Source organism: Neofelis nebulosa, chromosome 13 (genome assembly GCF_028018385.1).
Source record: "Neofelis nebulosa isolate mNeoNeb1 chromosome 13, mNeoNeb1.pri, whole genome shotgun sequence".
Classification (NCBI taxonomy): Eukaryota; Metazoa; Chordata; class Mammalia; order Carnivora; family Felidae; genus Neofelis; species Neofelis nebulosa.
Genome location: NC_080794.1, coordinates 22,675,130 through 22,702,424, shown reverse-complemented (window position 1 = coordinate 22,702,424; position 27,295 = coordinate 22,675,130). Strand labels below are relative to the sequence as shown.

At 49.5% G+C, this 27,295-nt stretch overlaps 1 protein-coding gene across 1 annotated transcript in view; it reads right to left on the bottom strand.

The window, feature by feature from the left end:
* Positions 1 to 4,167: 4,167 nt before the first annotated feature.
* Positions 4,168 to 27,295, bottom strand: part of LOC131492647 (liprin-alpha-1-like) — a 136,690-nt gene continuing 113,562 nt past the window's right edge. Inside the window, exons 2-5 of the mRNA XM_058696358.1 lie at positions 10,158 to 10,304; positions 8,425 to 8,559; positions 6,786 to 6,869; positions 4,168 to 4,392 (exon numbers count right to left, since the gene is read on the bottom strand). Of these exons, the coding sequence (XP_058552341.1) occupies positions 4,198 to 4,392; positions 6,786 to 6,869; positions 8,425 to 8,559; positions 10,158 to 10,304 (561 nt within the window). The 3' untranslated portion in view covers positions 4,168 to 4,197. The remainder of the gene's footprint in view (positions 4,393 to 6,785; positions 6,870 to 8,424; positions 8,560 to 10,157; positions 10,305 to 27,295) is intronic.

The window sequence follows — 27,295 nt, the reverse complement described above, 5'->3', positions numbered from 1 at the left end:
GAGACAGGGTCTCCCGGGCCCAGCAGGTGCAACGCATCCCCGCGGCCCAGACGTCCCCGAGGTGGAGCAGCGCCTGCCCCCAGTCAAGCTGTCATCCAGCGTGTCTGCACCACCTCCTGCCCAACTGACCGGGAAGCACTCCTATACGTCCCTCTGGCCTTCACCTGCCATCGGACCACGTGTGCCAAGGCCCTCGCTGTGATGCCAGGTGACCCCAGGTTTTCCTCCACCAGCCACTTTCGGGCGCCCCAGGGGCATCCGCGGCAGGATCAATTGGAACCACACCTCCCAGCTCCCGTACACAGGAGGCAAAAGCGTCTCTGGCCTCTGTGCAGTTAGACTAACAGACAAATGTCCCCCTTGGCCACAGAAGTCTCCAGAAAAGTTCCATGGAGCCCCGAGCCCCTAGGGTGGAGTCACTTAATTGGGCTGTCAGCTGCTCCCCTCAGCAAAGGCTCTGGGCACGAAGCGGTCAGCAACTGTGAAGGAGCACCCGCCAGCCCACGTGCCCGGCCTCAGCCACGGGCTCACCCTCCACACTTGAACCCTGCACGGGAGTCCAGTGGCTCCTTGCTCTCTGGAAAAGAAGAGAAGCTGACTTCCGTTGCACAAATCCCAGTGCGGCCTGAGTGGGCCTGCTTTTGGAGCAGGAGCCTGCACCTAAGGGGGCCCAGTCAGCTACTCGAGGCACTGTCACACCAGAATGACTCTCACCTGGTACCTATTTCTTACAAAGAAGCAAGCAAACCTTTTAATACCTGCTGACAATTACTGTCTGCAGGACGCAGCTCACAAGCCGGCTGACCCGCTCCCTCACAGGCGACTCACCAATGTCCCAACAGACTTAAAGCGATTACATGTCATTCTCCACTCTTTTCAAAAAGCTAAGAAACTGGGAGCACTGCGCTAACCCCACCAATGTGAAGGTGACCTTCACAACCATGGCCACGTGTCCACTCCCATGGTGACCCCACTGGTGTTACCGAAGGGACCACAGCTTCCGGGGACGCTGGGTCCGAATCTGGCACGCTGGACCCCTCCTAGCCCCACCCCATCACTGCCACACTCGGTGGAGGGAGGCCGCAAATAAACCCACCCAAACACGAACAGAACTTTCCCTAACTTCCACGCCTCCTCCCATGGCTGTGAGCTCTGTCATGCCTCCCGGTCTCCTGAGATTCCAAACCTAACCTCTGCAATGAGGTTTCACTTCTCCTTCTTGCCAACTACGAAGCTACCGGCTCCCTGAGCTACATCCAGTCACTCTGCCCATTCGGCCAAAGGATTCCTCTGGAAGATACACAGCAGGTGCTAACATATGTGTTTGTGAGGTGGTTCATGTTAGGCACGGTGAAGGGCAGTGTCCCCCCCCAGCCCCGCCCCATCATCAGTTAGGTGGTACCTGGAAAATGGATCGCATCAGACTACAACACGCTCAGGGTTATTGTGTGTAACTCTGATCCGGTTCGGGTCATACCATAGCACACCCACGGTTCTACATTGGAACCATGAGCTGGTTCAGGTCATACTGGTGACAGAGGGAAGCCGCCCCCAGCCGCATCTCAAACACATCTGTGACCCGGGAAATGTCATACCCGTGGTGAAGCGAAGAGCCTCTCAGTCTTGCCCGCTTTAATTCAGCCCTCAGTGCTTCCATGCTCTGTAGAAGCCGATCCTGCAAAGCAGCAAATGACAACGACACTCACTGCAAGCAAGGTTAACGATTCTTTGCCTCAAGAGTCCGTTCAACACGGAGCACAAACTGGTAGTGGCCAGAGGAGAGGAGAGTAGGGGCGGTGGGCAAAAGAGGTGATGCTGATTAGGAGGCATAAGCATCCAGATATCAAATAAGGCCGTCTCGGGGATGAAAAGCACCGTACAGGGAATACGGTCCATGATACCCTAAGGACTCTGTATGGTGACACACGGTGACCACAGTGATGGTGGTGAGCACAGAGTTACGCGTGCAATTGGTGAAACGGTATGCTGTCTACTTGAAACTGATACAACACTGTAGGTTCATTACACGATGGGGAAATTCAGCAGTTACAAACCCCAAGACCATTGTCTCCAAGAGTCCTCCAGGAAACACCCGGATCACCAAGTGAACGTCCTAAACCCTACTGAACAGTTAGGTCACAGGCCTAGCAAGGTTACAGAGGAGAAACACCGAGCCACTAACACTTGTTCCTAATTATGTAGAGAGGAGCAGGACTTTCTGGGCGGTGGGGGAATAGCCCTTCTGTGCAATAGGCACGTGCTCCTTCGTGGACCCTCCCCAGCCCAGCCTCACGTCTGCACACGCAGCACCAGGGAGCAAAACCGAAGAGGACCTTCGGTCACACAACAACGCCCTAGGCAGTGCCGTCCCAGGCAGCAGACACCGCCGCACGTGGCTAACTGAGTGCCCAAAGTGGGGCTGGTCCCGACCACAGGGGATGGAACTGTGAGACGGCCCGTGGGTTGCAAGGACTGAATGTGGAAAAACATTGTAGAGTAGCTCCTTCATGTCTATACTATTTACATGATACAGTAACACGTTGCCTGCATCGGGCTACATGAAAACTAACATCACCCGTCTGTTTGACCATTTCGAATGCAGCCGCGAGAATCCTTGGGATGACACCCGTGTCACCTGTTACCTTCCTGCTGGGCAACGCTGCACTCAACGAAAGGTTTGCGTGAACATTTTAGCTTTCGAGCGGACCCCCGAAGGGACTCAGAAATCTGAACCCCATAGGCTGCACAGCTCCAACTCCGCCACATGCGTGCCATTCAGACTTGCCAGCGTGGGGCCCCTCGAAAGCACAGTGGTGGCTCGCCTTGGAGGAAGTGTCAGCCCCAGAGGTCACCTGCTCCTTTCCAGTCTCAAGGGATCACTGAATGATTGAGAGATGGAAATACCTTCTCACGTTGCGTTTCTTGTAACTGTTTTTTCAGATTGCCCACTTCTCCTAACGGAGACTTCTGAGAAAGGTACAGTCCTTTAGTGTTGATTCTTTCAAACGTTCCACATGCTAGAGCACGCCTACGTTTCTCTTTACAATAACGCAGCACCACAGAAAAGTCATGGAGTGGATGGCCATACCAACGAACAGGGTCACATGACCACAGAGTGAAATGCTGTCTGTGAAACTGCAGTAACAGCCTTTCCTCATGCTTTGTCCATGTACAATTTCTTCACGGATCAATGTCTGACTGTAAGTATGACAAGTTCCTAAGTTTACTTGCAGCAGGTACACTGGTTCGTACTAGCTTTTAGGGTCTGTGATGCCTCAGTCACTTGGGAAACCTGACCTAAGTTTCGTACATAGAATTCCAATCTCACATACAACTATTCTACCTAAAGGCTGGCCCCAGTGATCAAGGTAGAACCTCACGTGGGGTATAATAACGCACCTCATAATGGGTTTTACCCAAAACAAGTGTGTCGTGTAATTAGCATTGCTCACTGGTGTCTCCAAGTGCCCATCTTAGGGAAGATTCTGGGCTCATCTACAGGGACACAGGTGTCACCAGAACCGGTAGTATCAGGTCCGCACCCAACTGTCACCACCAGAGCTTCTCTCACAGAGATCCTATGATACTGCTTCCCTCCCGTTACACCTCAAGTGTATCCGTTATGATGGTGTAAGAGTCCAGGCTTAGACTCTTTCCAACCCAGATGAAAAGAGGGAAGGCAGGAGATGGAACAGGAGAAACTCTGTTTTCAGCTGCTTAAATGCTTGACAGAACTGCGCACTCCTACCGGTCCGTCTGGACAAAAGAGGTACAAATTAGCTCCCCAGACAAGAACCAGGCTGAAGGTTCCAGCACAGGGGTGGCCAACGAGGGCCTGCTGACCACATCCAGCCACTGCCGGGTCCTATCAACAAAGGGTTATCGACACACGGCCCCTCCCCTTAGTTATATACTGCCTATGGCTGTTTCTGGGCCCATCTTTGATTAGCATGAAGCTAGCTTACTCCTTACCTCTCAGTTAGTAAAAGCCTCACATACTTACTCTCGGGCCCTCCCCAGACCATACTCCTCTTCTAGACAGTAAGACGCACCTTCCCGCACACATACGTCGGGCAGGGACAGGACACTGGGAACTTAACACAGACAGTGGGTAACAGCCTGCAGTTTTCCGCGTGAAAGAATCATTTCTACTTTCTACAGTGGCTGTTAGCCTCTGCTCCACGCTGCTCCTCAGGATCACAACGTGAGCGTCTCCTCTGTGAGGACGGGGGCACTCAGCCGCTGTCTCTCATGTCCTACCTTATCTTCCACAGCAGCCATTCTCTCCTTAAGATGACGCTGAAGACGCTCGTCAGATTCGGAAAGGAGCTGGTCAATAGTGCCCGACAGACATTTATTAGTCTCTTCATTCATTTTTTCTCTCTGCCTTACCTGAAAGAGAAGACGCAGGCTTGAAGCAAAAGTGCGAACATCGGCTCAGACGTGCGAATGACCAGCGGTGCGACCCACACGCACGCCATCCTCGGCTGCCCCTTCCCACGGCACTCTTGGGCGTGCTTGTGCCTCACTGCCAGCACCGACCTCCCGGGACACAGAAACGCAGGAACCTGCTTCCCAGGGGTCATCACTTAGCAGGTGCCTTTGTTTCTGGGAAACAAAACACACATGGGCCCTCACGAATGTCCTCATTATTAGCTCTCAGATGGGCTCAGGAGGCAGATGTACATGCAGGAAAGAGCATATTCTTTTTTTAATTTTTTTTTAACGTTTTTTAATTTATTTTTGGGACAGAGAGAGACAGAGCATGAACGGGGGAGGGGCAGAGAGAGAGGGAGACACAGAATCGGAAACAGGCTCCAGGCTCCGAGCCATCAGCCCAGAGCCTGACGCGGGGCTCGAACTCACGGACCGCGAGATCGTGACCTGGCTGAAGTCGGACGCTTAACCGACTGCGCCACCCAGGCGCCCCTAAAGAGCATATTCTTAAGGGGATCAGCTTATCTACACACAGGAGGAGGAATATTCCGGGGCGGAAACAGAAGCTCGGATCTGGCCTCAGGGGGAAAGAAATGAATCCATTGACAAAACCGAAAGATAAAAAAAATCCACTTTGGGAAAGATTCAGTGGTGAGAAAGACTTTCACCTGTTTTTCGTGAAATTCCCACATCTCCTGAACGTTTTGTAAAGGAACTTGTATTAGAAATTCATAACAAATTACCTCAAGTAATTTCCGAACGTAACCGCAAAGTTCACGGGTCTGTGTTATATACAACTCTCATCAATCGTCTGGTTTAAAAACTCGTTTCTGCCGCATCTCCTGAATTAACCCAAAACAGAAGCGCCGAGGACAGGCCGGCAGGATTCAGGGGCTCCTGCCGGGCGGAGGGCCGTGGGGTACGGACTACACATGTGCCCTGCAGTCGGGGGGCCCAGGGAGGAGGAAGAGCCCACAGGACACACCCGCAGGCTAGGCAATGGACAGTCCCTCCATGCTCGGGCTTCCTCATCTCTAAGCCACACCTGCTGGCACCTCTTTCCTTGGGAGCAGGCAACAGAAAGCACGACCACCTCACCTAACACGCAGCAACGGCCATCACTTGGAAAAGACCCTGGTCACCCCACAAGAAGGGATCAGCACCCAAGTATTTTTCAAGCAAAACAGCTTAAAAGTGTCCTTGGAATTGTCTCAGTTATAATAGAATCCTTATCTCAACACCTGTCCCTCCAAACTACCATACAGTCCTAAAGGCAATGAAGTGCTTCTCTAAGTAGGTGAGGTCGAATTCTCGGCCCAAGAGGCTAGCGTCTGGTTGTGCTCGCTTGTGTGCATGTGGCATGGCAGGCTGGGGTCGGATTGTCTCAGTTATAATAGAATCCTTATCTCAACACCTGTCCCTCCAAACTACCATACAGTCCTAAAGGCAATGAAGTGCTTCTCTAAGTAGGTGAGGTCGAATTCTCGGCCCAAGAGGCTAGCGTCTGGTTGTGCTCGCTTGTGTGCATGTGGCATGGCAGGCTGGGGTCGGCCAACACGAGCCCTCACGCTGGCATCAGAAGCTTCACTCCGCGAGAACTCATGTTTTATTCTCTGACCCTGAGGGCCAAGCACACGAGTTTCTGGTGTAAGTTAAGGGTGAGTGTTTCGAGTTTTCTGGTGAAAACAAAACCTGATGGCCTTGGATGGACGTCCCAAGATGGGGAGGCCGCTGCCTGCTCTGTCTCCTGGGTGTTTCACGTTGACGTCTGACCAGCTACCGCAGGGAAAAATCTCAGGGGATTCAAGGGACACGGGCCTCCCTTTCGTCAAGGCTCGATTACGCTATTCTTCTTCTTAGGAACATCTACCCCGACCTGTGCCTTTCATCTCAAGTAGAAATTCAGGATGTGGGGACCAAGGTCAGGCCCGTGACCTGATTTCAGGACCTCAGTGTCATGTCCTAAGGAAGGAGACCCCTCCTCTAGGCTGCCCTACCCCAGGCCAGTACCTCCGCTTTGGCCAAGGGACACCCACGAGGTCCCGCGTCAACCGTGAGTAGCTGCTAATGAGCTGGTGGGCACAGTGGGCTGTGCGGGTGCCTCCACCCCTAGGCAGCACTGCCTCCGGGGCCCCAGCGTCCAGAGAACATTGTCCACATGCTAGGAGTGTTCAGTAGCATCCAACTCGCACAAGAGTCCACTGTACCCCTGATGGGACCGAGAAGGGGCCTGGCGTCCACATGGGGAGAAGTGGGAAACAAGGGACCACTCCCTACCCCCACACCCCCAGCCTGTGCCTCATCCTCAACCACTGCCAGGTGCATGGCTGCTCTGCTCGCACACGTACCCGCTGCAGTTCTTGGTTCTTTTCCTCCAGCTGGGCCTCCATCTGGCGCAGCCTTTCCTCGATGTTGCCACGCCTCTGCTCGGCCTGTGGGCGACAGCGGGGTCAGAAGAGCTGGCGGCCCCACACCACACGCTGTGCCTACGCACGACATGCTGTGAGCGGCCTTCCGCCTGCTCACAGTCCCTACAGGCCTCATGCGTGCCAGTGGGAAGCAGTGGGCTGCCATGCTGGTGACCGGGGGTAGGCAACGGTCTCGTCCCCACCCCGGGTCCCGGATCCTTGGACAGTGCCTCGTCCCCCGGGAGACACCCCTGGCCACTCAGCACGGACAGGAGGAAGCAGCAAGCAGAAAGAGCAAACAGGCGTGCTAGCTTCCTAAGCTGGGAAGTCACTTCCAACAATTTAGCTTCCTCAGCAGCAGAGTGTCCAAAGACAAACAGTCGGGCTACACGGCTGACCAGGGACAGGAGAGAGGACAGGCGAGAAAACAAACGGAGACTTGACATGCAGATCACAAAGGAGGAGAGGCTCTGTTGGAGCCTGGGCTTATGGGTGCCCAATGCCGCCTGCCCGACTTGATGGCAGCCTTGAGGGTCAGCATCCCGTGATGACACCACCCCCTTCCCACTGGGACCCTCACTGCACTGGAACCGGTGACACAGAAGCACCGACAGGCTCCCTGCTACAGGTTCCCTCAGCCCAGGTTCCGGAAGGACGGACTGGCTGCCCAGTCATGTGCTCCCTCGTCCTGTGTGCATCACTCGATCCCAGCACCGACCACATCATGTCTGGAAACTACCTCTTCAACTGCTGCCTTCCTCTGTGGGTGGTGAGGGCTATGAGAGCTGGGAGGGCAGGGACTGTGTCTGGCACGTTCCTCGACTCTATTTGTTGAACCTCCGAGTGAATTCCTTAAAGATTTATTTCTTACAGGGGTGTCTGGGTGGCTCAGTCAGTCGGGTTCTGACTCTTGGCTTCAGCTCAGGTCATGAACTCAAGGTTTGGGCGTTCGAGCCCTGTGTCACGCTCTGTGCTGATAGCATGGAGCCTACTTGGCATTCTATCTCCTTCTTTCTGCCCCTCCCCTGCTCATGTATGTGCCCATGCTCGCTCTCTCTGTCTGTCTCAAAATAAATGAACATTTAAGAATTTTTTAAATAAAAACGATTGTGTTGAAAAGAGGATAGGATTTTCTCATTTCTCGGAAAAATTCTATGCTTTTTTGGTTTTTTTTTTCCTTCAGTAAGCTCTACACCAAACGGGGTCTCAGACTCATGACCCTGAGATCAAGAGTCCCAAGCTCCACTGACTCAGCCAGCCAGGCACCCCTGTCCTTCTCTTACCCAAGGCTACTACCTTGAGCTTTGAGTCGCTGACTTAACTCTGAAAAGCAGTGAGTCTTAGATGCAGCCAACGGCACACAGCACACATCGGACAAAACCGGAGGGAACAAAACTGAGGATGATGCCTGCCATTTGAAAAGCATTCCGATCTCAGACAAAGTAGCACCGAAAACAGATCTCAGCTGGGTCGCGGAATTTGGCACGCCGACGTTACCGGTGAGAAATGAGATACAAGAACGGACCGCCATGAAAATGACATTCCCACCATGGGACCCAGAAGGAAAGGCAGGCCCCACCTTGCAGAGGGTGGCCACCCTCTGGGCCGGCTCGGCTTCCACCTCGGGCAGCGACTTGGCCTTCCTCGGTGTCTGCTGCAGCTTCCGCTCCGCCACCTCCAGGCGCTCTTGCAACTGGCGGTTTTGATCCGCAGTCTAGGAAATGAAGGCAAAGCATCAAAGTGTAGCAAGTCTTCTCTCCGTTTCCATTTTTAATAAAGTGAAACAAAAGCTAAATGCAGAGATCTACTGTTCGTTCTGACTGAAGCCAACAGTTTGGGAGGTGCTTCAGAGTAAACCTTTCCTGTCTGCAAGGAGTCACCCACTGCCTTGGTCCTCGTTTCACTACGCAAAACATGTCTTGCCAAACTCTTTGCTCTTCTTCAGTATCTTCAAAGAAGTCTTTCAAAAGACAAAGTTCCCACACATTAAAGAAAACCCATCTTCTGGAGGAGCTTGCTCGTTCTTCCTGACAAGTTAAGGAGGGAAGGGTTCGGTCCTAACCCTTCGTGAACATATTTATACTGTGGTCCGAGGGCTCGCTCCATAGGACATTCTGAGGTGGGCACATCAGCCAGCACAGAGCTTCTGAGAGCATGCCTGATGCCAGTTGAGTTCTTTTTGGAAGTGTACCATTATTCAACAAAAGCACTCTCCCTCTTGACCAAAAACGTGGAAAACTTCAACGTGGAAAACTTAGACACGAGATTTTTTGTTAAAGGACTTTTAGGGAAGCCGAGGTGGCTCAGTCGGTTAAGCGGCCAATTCGGCTCAGGTCATGATCTCATAGCTCATGGGGTCAACCCCGCCTCGTGCTCTGTGCTGACAGCTCAGAGCCTGGAGCCTGCTTGGGATTCTGTGTCTCCCTGTCTCCCTCTCTGGCCCTCCACTGCTCATGCTCACTCTCTCTCTCTCTCTCTCTCTCTCTCTCTCTCTCTCTCTCTCTCACTCTGGCTCCCTTTCTCAAAAATAAATAAGCATTAAAAACATATAAAGTCATTTTAAAAATCATGCATAAGGTGAGGTTTTTGCCAGGTTAACGTTTGTTCCCACAGACTCCTTCCATCTTCTGAGTGCATATAGCTCTGTGTGTATATACAGACTGCGTCTCATGCTTTAAAACCCTCAGAATATAAATCACATGCTGTACACAAAGTATTTCACGATCTGCCTTTTACACTCATGATTTGGAACATCTTACGTGCCATCAAACAGCATTCCTCAATGTCATTTTCATGGCTTCCTAGTCTTTCACTTTGATTATCATTTTGGGTCGACTGACACATTTGACAAACACACCAGGCAAACTCACTCTGTTTCCAAGAAGCTGGATGCGGTGTTCCTGTTCAATGCCGGATGACCTGAGACAACCAAGGAAGAGCCGTGCGGCTTCCCAAAACACAGGGTCTCCCATCCTCGCTCCAGACTGTGCTTCTGCACCTGCCATCCCCCCGATCTCAAGTACTAACCAAAATGGCCAGTGCCTACACATTCCCGGCTACTCCCTGCTCAGTTGGAAACAGTGCTAACGGGCAACAGAATAACGTGCATTTAAGACAAGACAAGGAAGGAACCAAGGAGGGTAGCCCCATAACATGCTTCCATAAAATTCGAAAGAATTAAACCCTGGACGTTGAAGTAACCCCGCTGGTCAACACAAGATTCTAAGATCCTAAAACCTTGACATTGACACTTGGTCCTTAACCTGACTTGTAATTAATAAAAGTGGAATGAAGTTCAACGAAACCAACGACCTGTCGATGCAGAGAGTCCTTCTTTGCGATCTCGTTTTCAAGTTTATCCTTGAGGTCGTGCAGAGAGGTGGCTTCCTGCTGTGCCCTGAGGCAGCGCTTCTCAAGGGTAGTGATCCTCTCTTGCATGTCTTCCTTCTGGGCCATGGCCTACAGCAGGTATTTCAGAGGGAAAACAGGGAAAGAATCAGCGTACGACACATTAACACACTCCAGACACAAAAACTGGGCGAAATTCTCATTTCCCAAACAAACAGAAAAGTAGCATCCTGGGGGCACCTGGGTGGCTCAGCCGGTGACGCTTTGTGAGTTGGCGCCCCGCGTCAGGCTCTGTGCCGACAGTGCGGAGGCTGCTCGGGATTCTGGCCAGGTACCCAGGCTTATTCTTTCCCATGTGTTCAAAGACAAATGGATAATAAAATCTCCCGGAAGTCACAACCTCGGTTGCCTCCGGACACCGTTGAGCTTTCCACAGAACAGCGACTTGCCTCTGGAGGCACGCACCATGAGACACCATCCCCTCTCCGGGGAAACGGTGGGGGAAATCTCATCCAATTCCCACAAAGTTGAAGCAGCAGTGTTAACAAAAGGAAGCCAAACTCCACCTTGCATATAACTGGAAGTCATCTTCTATAGCCTAACCCTGTAACAACATTGTATCCCATGGTATCTGACACTGCAAATGAAACCAGACCGTCCTGCCCTGCCTTTCTTGTCCACCACCCGAGAGATTCCTCTTCCAGCCCTCTGTGTTTACTAAGCAATTTATGTCAGCAGTCTCAAGAGTGAAAGTGATGAGTCCTAAGAAATGATTTTCTAAACTCTCTGCATATTGAACTCTGCTGCGGGGTCTCCCCCCACCTTTGCCAAACAACAACTTCACTGAACGGGTTATATAATTTCTGCAAATACTTTTGTTTTAAATTCGGACACGGCCTCACCCACACTAAGGTACTAAACAGACTGCTCGTGCACGTACACGTGGGTCTGACAGGGTCTGACAGGGTCTTCCCGAGGTGGCATTGACGGGCTGGGGTGGGGTGTGCGGGGACTGTCCACAAAGGGCAGCTCACAGGGACAGGAGGAGGCACAGAGCAACCATCCCACCCTTACCAGTTTCTGTGACAAGGATCAGATTCCCATCCACGACGACCACACGTGCAGAAGCGGCCGCACTCCTCCATGACCTTACACCGGGACCAGCGGGCTGCCCCTCGCTCACTCTGACCGCCACGACCAGGAGCACGGAACCCCTGGGAGGAGGGCAGGGCGGCAGAGGCGGCCGTGACGGCCCCTCGGGAGAGCCGCCCTCGCACGGTCGTGCCCCCGGCAGCGACCTGGCAGCACCACGCTGGTTCCCACGTGCCGAGTGTGTTCCCAAAACGGACCGAGAGCATGGCATGGGCCAAGCTCAGGTGGCCCACACTCCACACCCGAGGGCACTCCGCCACCTGCCCGCCAGGCCTCGGCAGGGGAGAGCCCAGGGAGGACAGATTCCACCGCGCAGACGGGGAGGCAGCCCGCCCAGGCCCCGGAGTCACGTCCCGTTCTGCTGCTACTTCTACCCAACTCCAAACGTTCAAAACCCGTGGGAGACGAAGGACACACTGGGCAAGGCCGAACCAAACACCCCACGTTTGGCTAGACGACGGCGTGGCCATTTCAACCGACACTCACTTCACGGACATCTCTTTGTAATATGCTGTTCATTGCTTCAGAACGGATGAGGTCTTTCCTTGATATGGCTAGGTCCTCTTCCAGCTTGGCCATGAGAGTGCACAGGGTAGCCAGGAGCTCTTTCATCTGGCTCTGCACCTTGGAAACTCAGAAAGGGAAGCAACATGTGAGGGCCCCCACTGCTAGTCTTCATATGTTGTTTTAAAAACAATGCATAAAAAGGAAACCCCCTCCAATCAAATCCTGTGATGATGTCTGGAGCTGAACTCTGCGTGTGGCCCCTAATTCTTCTTCTACGAAACTACACCCCTCCAGTGCCACACGTAACTGCTCTCTCACCTGGAAACAAAGGGATTGAGTTTGTACACAGAGGTGTTTCATTAGTCCTTACTATACAGTTACCCTAACATCCCCTTCGCCTCAAATAACATGACAGAATGCTGGTAAGGTTTTTCACGGATGCTCCTGTTCACAAACTTGCTTGTTAACAGCTTTCCATTTTACATTGGAGACAAATCTTCCCCGAAATAAATCACATTATGCAATTTGTACTAGCCAATCGATACACACAACATTTCCACCAACTACTGCTTTTTAACCATACAGACCTGTCTTCTCACAAGAATTCAAGAAGATGAAAAGGAAACTCCAGTCACACAAACACACAAAGCGTGCGTATAACACACAGCATGTGCACAAATTGAGAACCACCGTGGCTAGGCACACCGTTTCATCCTCCGTTTGGTCGTTGTCCAATATGGACTTGAGGACCTTGAGCACCTCCACCTCACTGGACACACCGGCCTGAGTCTTTGCCTGTCGCCTCACCAATGTTCTCCTGAGAGATCTCTCGTGTCTGCAGATTAGGAACTCCAAGTGTTCCAGGAGCACCTAGCGGGAGAGGCAAAAGGAAAAGCGTGTTTCAAGAACAACTTCAATTCCGGGCCTCAAGTTCACCAAATGCAAAACCAAGTCTGAATCCCTTCAATTCAGTGCCCAGGTAGGGAGCCATCCCCTCGAATGTGTTAAAATAGCCTCACTCCTCCTCACGGATCAAACAAGGTTTGAGAACAATAGGTCCCAGCCAACTCCATGGGGACATGTGGACAAGGGGACTGAATGGTGTCCTGTGTTGAAAGACCCTGGCAGTGCGCCTACTGACCCTGGTGTTGTTTCTCTCTGCCTTCAGGTTGGCGATCTCCTCCTCTCTCTGCACGAGCTGCTCCCTGCAGGTGTGGAGCTCTGCAGCGAGAGCTGCACACTCCTGGGGTCGGAGAGGGGACAAAAGTGGAGAGACACAGGGGGTCTTTACCAGAGCACACCAGGCCTCCGTGGCCCTCCAGAGTCCCAGCACCCACCACCCTCAAGTAGCATCACACACACCAGTCCCCTCCTCACCACCCACAGGAGTCCCGGGGATTTTCGGAGGGACCGACACTCAAGGGGACAGACGTTTGCAGGTGCCTGGCAGGTCTAGGACTCAGGAGCTCTGCTGACTCGGGAGCAACAGGCCGAGAAGCCTGCTGCCCATCCCCAGCCTCTGGCCTCGTCTGGCAAGCAGGCTTGTGGAGCGGCAGCGGGGAAAGGCTGACGGTAGTCAAAAGCTGCTGTCTTAGCCTGAACACCTGGCTCAATCAGACTCAACCATACCCAATGGACTTTTCAAAAATGATGGTAGGACTCTTGACGAAAGGGCGAGTTTACGACTTATTTCCTTAGTCGAGCAGGAAATATTATGGATGAAGGGTCTCTGAGGAGAGTGATGCCAGGGCCCACCACCCCGCGTGGGGCTTCTCTCCCGCCAATACTGAGCGCCCGCCCAGGACATGGGGTACAGGTGGGCTCCAAGGAGGTGGACGCACACTCTCCAGTCAGTCAAGCGCAGAGCCCGGTGCAGGGCTCAGTCCCTGAACCATGACATCATGACCTGAGCTGAAACCAAGAGTCAGACGCTTAACGCCCTGAGATACCCAGGCGCCCCAGAGCTTTTGTCTCTGTAGGACAAACGAAGGGATAAACGTTCACTTAACAACTGACATTCCAAAGAGAGAGTGGTTGATTTCAGCCATTCTAGAAAATCCAAGGACAAACTGGTGACATACTTCAAGTTCCTTCATAAATTAACCCGTTCCAAATCAACGGGAATGTTACCACAGAACTGACCACGTTCCTTGCAATCTGACTTGACAAGGTGAACCCACAGAAGCCTATCTGATCCTTGATGTAGGACTGTGCAGGCCCATTTCTATGTGGGGATTTTTGTTCCAATAAATACATTGGAAACTTTTCTGGAGATGTGTGACTTTTGGAAAGACTGGCAGATGAGCTGAGCAGCTACGAAGTATCAAAACTAGTAAGTAAAAGGGAGGCCACGGGTGCATGAAATAAACGCAGATACTAGGCTATTATAGCATTTCCTATCCGAAAACATACACAAACCGACTTTAACAAGATAAAACGTATCATTTTGCACACAGAAACTGACCGTACCTACATGGTGCCATTTGCAGTCAAGAGAAAGGCAAACAAATGTGGAGACGCAGGATTAGTCCTAACCGCATAACACGAACTGTAGCAGACGCTGTCCTCTGGGGGAAGTGTGCACCACCTCCTGCTGCTATTGAGGTCCCCTCAAGTGTTGCACGAATCCACGAATCTGCTACTCAGCTCTTGGTAAGCACTTCCTTTCTCCAGTAAATCAAGCACCACAGGAGAAGTGATTTCTCAGGGTTCCTGCGTCATTTTCACCATGTTAGGGGCAATACCATGAACCTTAATTACAGCCTGGGACCCGTTTGAAGTGTCACCAGGGATGCTGGACGTGCTCCCGCGATGCAGAGAAGACTCACGGTATGACAAGAAAAGGCTGAATGGCCTGACATGTACTGAGGTCCACAGCTGCAGCTGCCAGCCGGCCTGCGTGAGGACCATGGAGGCACAAGGAAAGGGAAATTCTCGAAGCTCTCGCTGCGGCTACCCCAGCACATGCAAAAACCTGGTGCTCTTTGTGAGACATCTTTGTGTCTCGTGTGGAAGATGTGGCATCTCTGTGGATGTAGGACTGCTGTGAGACGGGCACACCTGCAGACTCAACTCAAACTGCAAGACAAGTGAAGACCTGACATCACGACGTAAGGCAGAAGGAAGGGAAGGATCAAAAACTGGCACATTTCAATGCAGGCACAGGATAGCTTGGTGATTTTAGAAAGGGGTTTGGCTTTTCAAATGGTCCAGACGGTAGGAGAAGCAGCTTCTACCACAAAGAGGAAGCACACGGTTTCCCAGACGCCCCAGAGAAGATTGCAGAGAAGCAGGAACCACCATCCACCGCATGTCAACCACTCCAACACAAAGAGTGAAAACCCAAGAAAATCAGGTGAGGAGACCATGGCTGCCTGCACAGGTTTTCATGCAGAAGGAGATGCCCTGTCGGGGGGAAAATGCCACAAACGACATTTATTCACGAGAAAGACAAGTGAGCACCAAGATGTTGGGTAGGAAGGGGTGAAGAAGCTACCGACTGAGCGGATACAGGTGAGGGTGTGATCAGGGAGGCTGGCCCTGTGTAGGAAGCTCACCCCAGGGTCCTGAAGGCAACAAGAGCCAGTGGCCAGTGGTCTGGCTGCACAACCAGAGCCCTTGCCCTAGACAAGTTCCATCCCGGCTCTGTCCCTCAACTCAGGAAGTACGCTGAAACCAAGGGACTGTCCTCTAAAGTTCTTCTAACATTGGACAATGTCCTGGCCACCCAGAACCCCACAGGTCACCACCAAACGTGTCTTGGCGGCTCACTCGCTCCGGAACGCAGCGGGTCTAAGTCTGCCTGCGGACCAGGGGCCACGAGGATCTGTGAGGCTCATGACACAGGCACTTTACAAGAAGGACAGTCAATGAGGGGCGCCTGGGTGGCGCAGTCGGTTAAGCGTCCGACTTCAGCCAGGTCACGATCTCGCGGTCCGTGAGGTCGAGCCCCGCGTCAGGCTCTGGGCTGATGGCTCGGAGCCTGGAGCCTGTTTCCAATTCTGTGTCTCCCTCTCTCTCTGACCCTCCCCTGTTCATGCTCTGTCTCTCTCTGTCCCAAAAATAAATAAATAAAAAAAAAAACGTTGAAAAAAAAAAAGAAGGACAGTCAATGCTACCAAAGAGAACCGCCACAGAGGGAACATTATGAAAGTCAGGAAGATGCCAAGGGATGTTACAAAAAACTCTGGGAAAACCATCAAGCCCAACACAATCAAGAAATCCCTGCTAGAGATGACTGTCCATACGACGTGCGTGATTTCCAGGACCTATGACACAGCCAATCAGGAAACTCATGAATGAGACTCTGCATATGGCAAAAAGAAACAAAAGAAAAAGAAAAAGAGTTGGGGGATGCAGGGATTCAAAATGCGTAACCTACAGAAGGTCAAGAGCACAGAGAAAAGCCCAGAGGAGGTCACAGAAGAAGACAGCACAGAGAGGAGATCTGGTGAAGCAGACGGATGGCGAGGAAGGCGGCATGGAAGTGGCATCGCTGGAAAGCACGCTGCCACCAGGACTGATCCGCCAGCGTCTCGGCTCCTTTCCCACATGGACCCTTCCATGACAAGGGCGCTGGGACTAAAGCCAGCCAGCCGTCTATGGAAACATTGGCCAGGAACAGAAAGGCCCTTCTGGAAAGCTGCACAGACAGTGCCCACCTCCACCCCCATACCGCCAGGCCCCAAGGCCCAAGACTGCCCCAACTAGCGGGTCCCCCCGACCCCATGCAGGTCTGCATATCAGCACATTTGTGAGGACCCACCCCCACTTTCCAGACAGCAAATCCTCACCAAGGTGCTCAGTGAACCACTTCGCCTGCCATGCACAGGTCTCTGCGTGAAAATCGAGGGAGCGTGCAGCCAGGCCGCCCGGGGCGCATGTGTGTCACCACCACCTAAGCGGTCATCAGGAGGAACGTCGTGTGGGAGAATTGTGTGCACTTGGACGGCCTATCCTCACACGGGCATAAGGGCAGTAAGATCTGACATACAACGAATAACGTGTTGTTCCATAACCTGGCTTTCAAAAAATGACATTACCTTCTGGCAGGCCTCTCTCTGTCCCCGCCCAGAGAAAATGCCTCCCAGCCTACTATCACAGGCCGTTTTTGTAATGTAAGAATGTGTCCAGACTGTATGAGGAATATGGCTGTAAACTTGCAGGCTAGAAAAGCTTTGTAACCATTCATTCACCCGTGTATCTCCTAGGCCATGACGAAGCAATCGTACTGATTACACCAGGCCATCATGAAGCATTCACCCTTCATTGGTAATGCATGAAATGTGACATCCGTAAATACACAGGAATCTTTCCAGTTCCTCCCATTTCTTTTTTTTTTTTTTTTTTTCAACGTTTTTTATTTATTTTTGGGACAGAGAGAAACAGAGCATGAACGGGGGAGGGGCAGAGAGAGAGGGAGACACAGAATCGGAAACAGGCTCCAGGCTCCGAGCCATCAGCCCCGAGCCTGACGCGGGGCTCGAACTCACGGACCGCGAGATCGTGACCTGGCTGAAGTTGGACGCTTAACCGACTGCGCCACCCAGGCGCCCCTGGTTCCTCCCATTTCTGATGCACAGTGCTAATGATACACGTAACAACAGCGTAGTGTGTCACCTAAGTCAGGAATGATGTGGGTTCTGATAGACAATTCATTCTAGTAACAAACGGAGAATAAACTTAGGGATCAATACAGCGCAGAGCTGTGCATCTATTTCCCTGTGACGTAAAACTGTTTCTCTAGCTTACTTGACTCGAAGAATATAGCATATAACACACACAAGATCCAAGTGCTAATGCACTGTTTGTGTTTCTAGTAAGGTTTCTGGACAACAGGAGAGTTTGAACAGTTAAGTGTTCTGGGGACGCAAAAGTTATACATGGATTTTCAATTGTGGGCAGGGTGGAACCCCGAACACCAAGTTGTTCTACGGTCAGCTGTACTCATCCTTGGGGAAGAACGAAGCAAGCATGACCTTTGTGAACAACAGAAGAGAGTAAAATAGAAAGAGATTTCCTGTTTTAATTTTTTAATGTCATTCTTTATTTCTTAGAGACGGAGAGCAGCAGAGGAGGGGCAGAGTGAGAGGGAGACAAGGAATTGAAAGGAGACTCCAGGCTCTGGGCTGTCAGCTCAGAGCCCGTCTCGGGGGTTAGCTCGCCAAGAAAGAGTTCATGACGGGGCCAAAGTCAGCCGCTTAACTGACTGAGCAACCTAGGAGCAGAAAAGGAGCAGTTTAGACGGTCCTTGTACACAAGGCATACATGTTTCCCCAAAGGAGTTAGTGACCAAGTTGCTCAGCAACACCCAGCACTGAGGGCCAGCAGACAGGACACAGATTCAGAAAGAAAGGCCGTCTTCTCAGAGAGCGAGGTGTATTGTACACGGACGGGGCAGGACGCCAGCATCTCTGCACAGCAGGAGGCGCCCTCCGCCACACAGCCAAGCTGCTGCGAGGTGAGTGGGGCCGGAGCAGGGAAGACCGCAGGACTCGGCCCCTCCCTGAGTCCACCCAAGTGAAGACAGGGTACAGATCTCCAGAGACCTCACAGATGGCCTCTGAGACAGGCAAGGTCCATGCCACAGGACCCACGGACCAGCAGGGAGAGGGAAGAGCAGGAAAGAGGCAAAGCCATCTCCCTGGCTTCTGACCACCGGACCAGGGAGCAAGCTGCTCTGTTCCCAGGAGGAGGCACAGGTGTGGGGAGGAGGGTGGTGGCCGGTGTGGAACTCAAAGAGCCCACAGTCCGCCCAGATGGAGCTTCACTAACGAGGTGCTTGGAAAGGTGTCCGGGAGACAGAGTGGGGTGCATGAAGGAGAACACGGGGCAGCCGAACCTCCCAAGGAAAACCGCCTCCCCGAGTCTGTCCCACGCCGACCCATGGGACAAAACGGCCATCCTGCAGCCACCCTGTGCACATGTTCCTCCTATTCCACCGAACCACACACTCCCATGCCCTTCTATTGCTCTCCGTAAAACCGCCTAGGTCTCTGGGTGAGGTAACTGCAGCACATAGTGTTCAGCACCTAGTACAGTGCCTGCCAGGCACTCCAGAAAAGGTGAATACTTTAGTGTATGCCTTGTAACCGCACACGTAAATATTACACACGCTGCTTTTAAACATTACGTAGTTCGGTATAGGATATAAAGACGCACACTGTCCTGTGCTTTATGTGATGGGTGGTGTGAGGGGCTTGTACCTGTTGCCTAAAGAACGAGTCTTAGAACTCAACCCACACATTAGAAGGAGCCACTCTACCCAATGACGTCTACACTGCATCCAATCTTGTCTCCTCCCCAACCCACTATCCACACATTACCAGCACCAGCTTTCAAAAACTTCAAAAACATGATGCCAGTCCTTCCCCCTGAGGACACAATGACCCCAGGCCCTTATCTGAAAACCCAACTCCTCACGGGGTAGGTTCTGTCCCAACACCAGCTCCCTGGTGCCTCACCCGGCTCCGCTTCCGCTTCCATCGCTCACAACAAAGCCAAGCTCCTCCTTGACCCCGGCCTTTGGCCTCGGAGTCAGACTGCTGGGAGAGTGCTCGGTCAGCCTCAGCTCCCGAGCCACCTCTCCGGAAAAGGCCGTTCCGGAACCACAGTGCGCAAGTAAGCGACATTTCCTCCTGACCCCTCCACTCGTCCACATACGCTCTTCTCAGATGTGCCTCCACCACTGTCTCCGAGGAGCACAGCAGCCAGAGCCTGGCGACCACAATGGTGCAGAGTCACAAAAGGGCTCAACAAGGGTAGGTGGTTGTGTCTCTGTAGATGATTCGGGTGCACCAAGACAGAAGCCCTTTTTGTGGGGGCTACGCCGTACACATACAGACATCACAATGACTCTAAACCCGTATCTTTCTGTAATAACACTCAATGTAAATGGACCAAATGCGCAAACCAAAAGACATAGGGTATCAGAATGGATAAAAAAATAAGACCCATCTATTTGCTGTCTACAAGAGACTCAATTTAGCCCTGAGGACACCTTTAGATTGAGAGTGAGGGGATGGAGAACTATTTATCATGCTACTGGAAGCCAAAAGAAAGCTGGAGTAGCCATACTTCTATCAGACAAACTAGACTTTCAAGCAAAGGCTGTAACAAGAGATGAAGAAGGGCATTTTATCATAATTACAGGGCCTATCCGTCAGGAAGAGCTAACAATTATAAATGTCTATGCGCCAAATACAGGAGCCCCCAAATATATAAAACCATTCCTCATAAACATGAGCAACCTTATTGATGAGAATGTGGTCATTGCAGGGGACTTTAACACTCCACTTACAGAAATGGATAGATCGTCTAGACACACGGTCAATAAAGAAACAAGGGCCCTGAATGATACATTGGATCAGATGGACTGGACACATATATTTACAACTCTGCATCCCAAAGCAACAGAATATACTTTCTTCCCCAGTGCACATGGAACCTTCTCCAAGATAGGTCATATCCTGGACACAAAACAGCCCTTCGTAAGTATACAAGAATTGAAATTATACCATGCATACTTTCAGACCACAAGGCTATGAAGCTTGAAATCAACCACAGGAAAAAGCCTGGAAAACCTCCCAAAGCATGGAGGTTAAAGAACACCCTACTAAAGAATGAGTGGGTCAACCAGGCAATTAGAGAAGAAATTTAAAAATACATGGAAACAAACGAAAATGAAAATGCAACAATGCAGCGAAGGCAGTCCAGAGAGGAAAATACATTGCAATCCAGGCCTATCTCCAGAAACAAGAAAAATCCCAAATACAAAATCTAACAGCACACCTAAAGGAAATAGAAGCAGAACAGCAAAGGCAGCCTAAACGCAGCAGAAGAGGAGACATAAGAAAGATCAGAGCAGAAATAAACAATATAGAATCTAAAAAAAAACCGTAGAGCACAACAACGAAACCAAGAGTTGGTTTTTTGAAAAGATAAACAAAATTGACAAGCCTCTAGCCAGGCTTCTCAAAAAGAAAAGGGAGATGACCCAAATAGATAAAATCATGAATGAAAACGGAATTATTACAACCAATCCCTCAGGATACAAACAATTCTCAGGGAATACTATGAAAAATTATATGCCAACAAATTGGACAACCTGGAAGAAATGGACAAATTCCTAAACACGCACACTCTTCCAAAACTCAATCAGGAGGAAATAGAAAGCTTGAACAGACCCATCACCAGCGAAGAAATTGAATCGGTTATCAAAAATCTCCCAACAAATAAGAGTCCAGGACCAGATGGCTTCCCAGGGGAGTTCTACCAGACGTGTAAAGCAGAGATAATACCTATCCTTCTCAAGATAGGGAGCTGGGAGGCTGACACCATCACCACTCCATGGACGCTGGCTGAGCGTGCGCAAACTGGATGGTCATTTTATAAGAACGACGGGTACTAGGCAAGGACTACTGGGTTTCGTTTTCTCCTGTAACAAATGCTGATGACCAAAATGTTTACTATGACTTCTCAGTCTTCCCTGGCTTACTCTTATACATGTGAGTAGCCTGTTAATCAACACATCATGAACTAGGAAAGATGAATTCAATTTGAAGCATGTTTGAAGGCATCAAGGAGACCCTGAGGCAGTCACAACTGGAAGGACTGAGACCCCAACAAAAGGGAAGCCCGCTGAGCCAACTCTAATGTTCAGAGTCCTCTCTCTCCCTCAAGACATGTGAGGATTCTGAATTTCCTCAGGGATTGCAGGCAATATACCAACGAGCTGCAAAGGAAACCTAACAGAAAGGCAAGCAGAAAGTCGCAGCTAACCGAACTCTGGACAGCACAGGGAGGCACAGAAAAGGAGCCCGGCACTCGGCAAGCACGCCTGAGAAGCTGACTCTTCCATCATCTCATTGTGCTGTGGAGAAAATAACTGGGCTTTGGGACCTAGCATCAAGGACGGGTCCTCAGAAATACTCCAGCCTCCAAATGGAGATCCTGGAGGTCTACACGGGGGTGGGGGACAGCGTTAGCCCAGCTCACACTGCACCTTACAAAGACTGAGCCCCAGTCTCAACTCACTCACCCCTGAGTGGGCCCAATAACCGCCGCACTCGGGGTGTGTGGGATGAAATGCTGAAGGAATATAAGCACACGAAGAGCCTCTATGGTTCTCCATACAGTCCAGCACAAAAATAAAAACAAAGAAGAAATGAAAAGACAAGATAAGACAAGACAAAAAAAAAGACAGAAAAGAAAAGAAAAGAAAAGAAAAGAAAAGAAAAGAAAAGAAAAAAACAAGAAAAAAGAGGAGAAAAGAAAAGAAAAGAAAAGAAAAGAAAAAAATGAAAAGGAAACGAAATGAAGGGAAACGAAAGGAAAGGAAAGGAAAGGAAAGGAAAGGAAAGGAAAGGAAAGGAAAGGAAAGGAAAGGAAAGGAAAGGCAAGGAAAGGAAAGGCAAAGCAAGGCAAGGAAATGAAAGGAATGCCTGGGTGGCTCAGTCGGGGAAGCATTCCACTTTGGTTCATGTCATGATCTGACGCTTTATGGTTTGAGTCCCACGTCGGGCTCTGTGGTGACAGTGAAGAGCCTGGAGCCTGCTTTGGATTATGTGTCTCCCACTTTGTCTCCCCCTCCCCTGCTCAAGTTTTGTCTCTACCTCTCTCTCTCTCTCAAAAGTAAATTATATTAACAAAAAAAATTCTTTTAATAAGAAAAGGAAAGAAACAAACAAGAAAACAAAAAAAGAGAGGCACCTGGATAGCTCAGCCTACTCGTTTAAGTGACCAACACTTGGGTTCGGCTCACGTTTGTGAGTTCGAGCCCTGTGTTGGGCTCTCTACTGACAGAAAAGAGCCTCTCCTCAACAGTGTCTCTCTCTCCCCCGTCCTCTACCCCCACCGCTGCTCTCACTTTCTTTCTCCCTCAAAATAAATAGATAAACATAAAAAAAAAAAGTTTTACATCATATCGACCCAAAGAAGAAAGAAGAGAAACAGACCAAGAGGAGACACATAGACTGGAGTGATTGGATGCAAAAGTCAACTGTCCAAAAACCATTCTTGACAAATGGGAAATTTTCAGAGACTCAAAACAGATTCTCAAACTGCAAATTATCAGAGCTAAAATTAAGATCTCCAGGTGCCTGAGTGGCTCAGTGACTCACTCCAGGTGCCTGAGTGGCTCCAGGTGCCTGAGTGGCTCAGTGGCTCAGCATCTGACTTTAGCTCGGGTCATGATCTCGTGATTCGGGAGTTTGAGCCCTGCGTTGGGCTCCGTATTGACAGTGCAGAGCCTATAGCCTGCTTTGGCATCTATGTCTCCCTCTCTCTCTATTCTTCCCTTACTCCCACTGTCTAGCTCTCCAACATAATTAAAAGACTAAAAAATCTTGTCAATGGCATTAAGAACTCAGTCCGTGGGCTTCACATCAGACTAGACACAGGTGAATAGCCTCAGTGAACTGAAAGATGGGTAGGTAAAAATATATCTAGACCATACACAGAGGAAACGTCAAGAAAATACACAAGCCCAAAAGACACAGAAGATATGGTACAAAGGTCCAATAGGAACCCACAAAGTAGAGGAAACACAGAATGGGTAGTACCACTTCACTACAAAGACAAGAATCAAAACTGATAAAAGAACCATGAGAGTGACTCCACAAGGAACACCTCAGGCAAAAAGATGTTAACAGTCATGAGAGGACAAAGAGACCGCCTTCCATGGGACAACAACAACAACACTACCAGCTGACTCTTCAAGAAAAGCAAATGAAGCCAGATGATGGATTGGCATGTATGAAAGGTGAACTAAAATAGCCACCAACCTGGAAGTCTTTACCTAACAGAAACATTCTTCACAGTGAAGGCAAAGTAAAGATGTTTTTCAGGCAAAACAGAAGCAAAAACAAAAATAAAAACTGAACAACAAACAAAAACAACACACACACACACACACTCACACACACAAACCATGACTACACATCAACTACAGACACAAACTAAAATCAATATTAAAGCAGCTTGTTGCAGAAAAGAAATGTAGTCTCTGAAAGAAATATAAAAAAACAAGGCTTGCAGAACAACGTGACAACAGAAAGGGTAACTATGAGAACAAACCTTAACAAGTATTAAGTGCACGAAAGAATGACAACCAGGGGAAAATCCATCTAAAACGTAAAAATATTAGCCAACGAAAGGTGAAGAGGAGTTCAGTGTGGTTCAAGTGTCAAAGAAAAGAGCAGGGGCGCCTGGGTAGCTCAGTCAGTTGAGTGTCCGACTTTGACTCAGGTCAAGATCTCACGGTTTGTGAGAAGGAGACCCGCATCAGACTGTGTGCTGATGACTCAGAGCCTGGAGCCTGCTTCAGATTCTGGGTCTCCCTTTCTGCTCTGCCCCTCACCCGATTATATTATGTCTCCCTCAAAAAACAAATAAATCTTAAAACAAAGAAAAGATAAAAGGAGAGAGCAGTGTCAGGGAAGCAGTACAAGTCCTGAATCAGGCAGGGGTCAGTTTAAAATGCACTTGCCTCTAGAAATAGATATATTCCAATTACCTAACAACTCAGTGTACAGATAAAAACTCCCTCCTACTTCTAAAGGAAGGCTAGATGTTTCCAATTCTGTGTCTCCCTCTCTCTCTGCCCCTCCCCCGTTCATGCTCTGTGTCTCTCTGTCCCAAAAATAAATAAAAAACATTGAAAAAAAAAAAAAAATTTAAAAAAAAATAAAAAATAAAGGAAGGCTAGAGACCAAAAGAACACAGAACAGCTGGGACAAAGAAGAAACTAATAATACGGTACGTGTAAACTAACATATCAGTCATTACATGTGCACAAATACTGCAAGCAAAAGGTTGACTCTCAAATGCGTTAGAAGGAAACTAAGCCTACGCTGGTCACAAAGGTACACCTTAAAACGTAAGATCACAGACAGGTGGAAGTAAAAGATCCCCAGGCAAACCCTACCGAACAGAAAACTGATGTGGCCGCTAGGACCCTCCAATAAAGTAACCTCTATAGCAAAAAGCTCTACTGGAGACAAAGAGGAACATTTCGCGATGGAAGTTCCATCTACCAAGAAAACAAGACTTCTAAACTTGCATAGACCTAATAACGCCATCTCAAAATACAGAAAAATTGACAAACATAGAAAAGGAAAAAGAGCCACATCCATAAGCACGATGGGAGACTTGACGATACATCTCTCAGTATCTGACAGAACTGACGACAACAGAAAAATCAAGGCACTGGGACGGGGCTGTCCAATATGGGGTCACGTGCTTTACTGCAAGTACTTGAACCGCGCGCGGCTCCTCAAAGTGTGACGTGTGCAAAGTATAAAATGCACACCACATTTTAAAGACAACGTGATAAAAGAGAATGCAAAATCATTCATAATTTTTTCTCACGCCGGCTATACACTGAAATGATATTTTGGATATGCCTGTTAGTTATATTATTAAACTCATTCTCGCCTATTCCTTACTTGGTTTCAAGTGGTTACTAAAATCTGAATTCTGTCATTAACAAACTTCATCTAACCTATAAATAGAGACTACTGCATTCCCCCAATACACATTATTTTCACGTGCCCGAGGAACAGTTCATGAAAACGAACATATGCCAGGCCATTAGGAAAGTCAGCTCATCTCAGAGGACTGAAATACTGCAGGGCATATTGACAGATTGCATTAGATTCACAGTTCAATTCCCCCAACAATTTATCACGCCCAAAATGATGGGATGAAGACAGGGAGACTTCTGGTAATGACCAGTCATGGGCGGCTGAGAGAGCACCGTCACCCCTGCCACCACAGGAGGACAGGGAGAAGCAGGCTGTCGATGAACCAGGAAGCTGACTCTCACCTGACTCGGAATCTGCAGATGCCTTGATCTTGAGAACTTCCCAGTCTCCTCAACTATAGGAAAGAAGTTTCTGTTTCTTATTAGGCAGCCAGTCTATGGTATTTTGTTACAACCACCCCAAAACACTGAGACAGATACCTTCATGGAATTAAGCTAGAAATCTGCACAAAGAGAACGAGAAAATCCCCCGAAACATCAAGATGTGTTATGCTCCTAAACATTGTGATGAATTAAGAAAAAGATGCCACAATGAAAGTTAGGAAATAGTTTCACATAAAGATAATAAACATTTGGCTTATCAAAACTTGTGAGATCAGGAAAGGTGTGCTTAAAGGGAGACTCATAGCTTTAGAATACATATATCATAGGATAGCTCAGTTGCTTGGTGACCAACTCTTGATTTTGGCTCAGGGTATGATCCCACGGCCACAAGATCGATCCCCAGCCTGGCTCCACACGGAGTGAGGAGCCTGCTCGAGACTCTCTCTCTTTCTCTCTCTCTCTCTCTCTCTGTCTCTCTCTCTCTCTCTCTCTCTCCCTCTGACCCTCTGCCCTGCTCATGCTCTCCTTCTGAAATGAATCAACACACTAATAAGCAAGTAAATACAATACACATACTGGAAAGGAACAAAGGCTAAAAATCAAATGAAGGATTTAGTTCAAGAACTACCAGATGGGACAGCAAACAATCACCAAGTAGATGGAAAACAAAAGGGCAGAAATCAGTGCTGCAGGAAACAAATAGTAAATCACAGAAATCAAAAAAGCCCAAGTTAGTTCTATGAAAAAGAAACAAAGCACAAAGTACCAATATCAAGAAGTTCTAAAGCAACTATCACACCAGATGCTGCAGATAGGAGGGATATTAGAAACCAGTTGACACTTACTCCTTGGAAAGTTTGGGAGGTCAGAGCAAACTCCTAGAAAACAAAATGCCTTATCTAAATAGACACAAGAAGATATGGGAAATCAGAAAAATCCTATTTCCCCTTAAGAAAGGAATCTGCAATGAAAACCCTTCTCACAAGGAAAACCTTACACCAGCTGTTGGCCTAGCACTTCTTCCCAAAAGAAAAGAACACACACAAAAACTTTTCTGGGAAAGCACAAGATGTGCTTCTTCCTACGTTGTTTTAGGAGGCCAGCACGACCTTAAACCCAAACCCCAGCAAGGACGGCACAAGAGGGTGCAAGGGAACACCCACCTCTCTCTTGAATACACATGCAAGAATGTAAAGCACACTATTTACAAATGGAATCCAGTGCAAAGAGAATGCATAGACATCAGGTTTGGATTAATCTAGAAGGCAAAAGTTGTTTTAAGTTAAACCACAACATTACACAAATCACTTGTCCCCAAAGATGCACAAAACACATTTCAGAAAATTTAGTATTATTCTTTCTTTGATGATTGTTAAAATATCAGAGCAAACTAAAAATAGAGGAGAATTTTCATGTTTTGACACAACTATCTACGAGTAACGCCACGGCAAGTGTCATATGTACTGGTAAAATACTGAACTCTTTGGGACACCTGCGTGGCTTCTAGTCGGTGAAGCGTCTGACTCTTGATTTCAGCTCAGGCCATGATCTCACGGTTCATGAGTTCAAGCCTGGC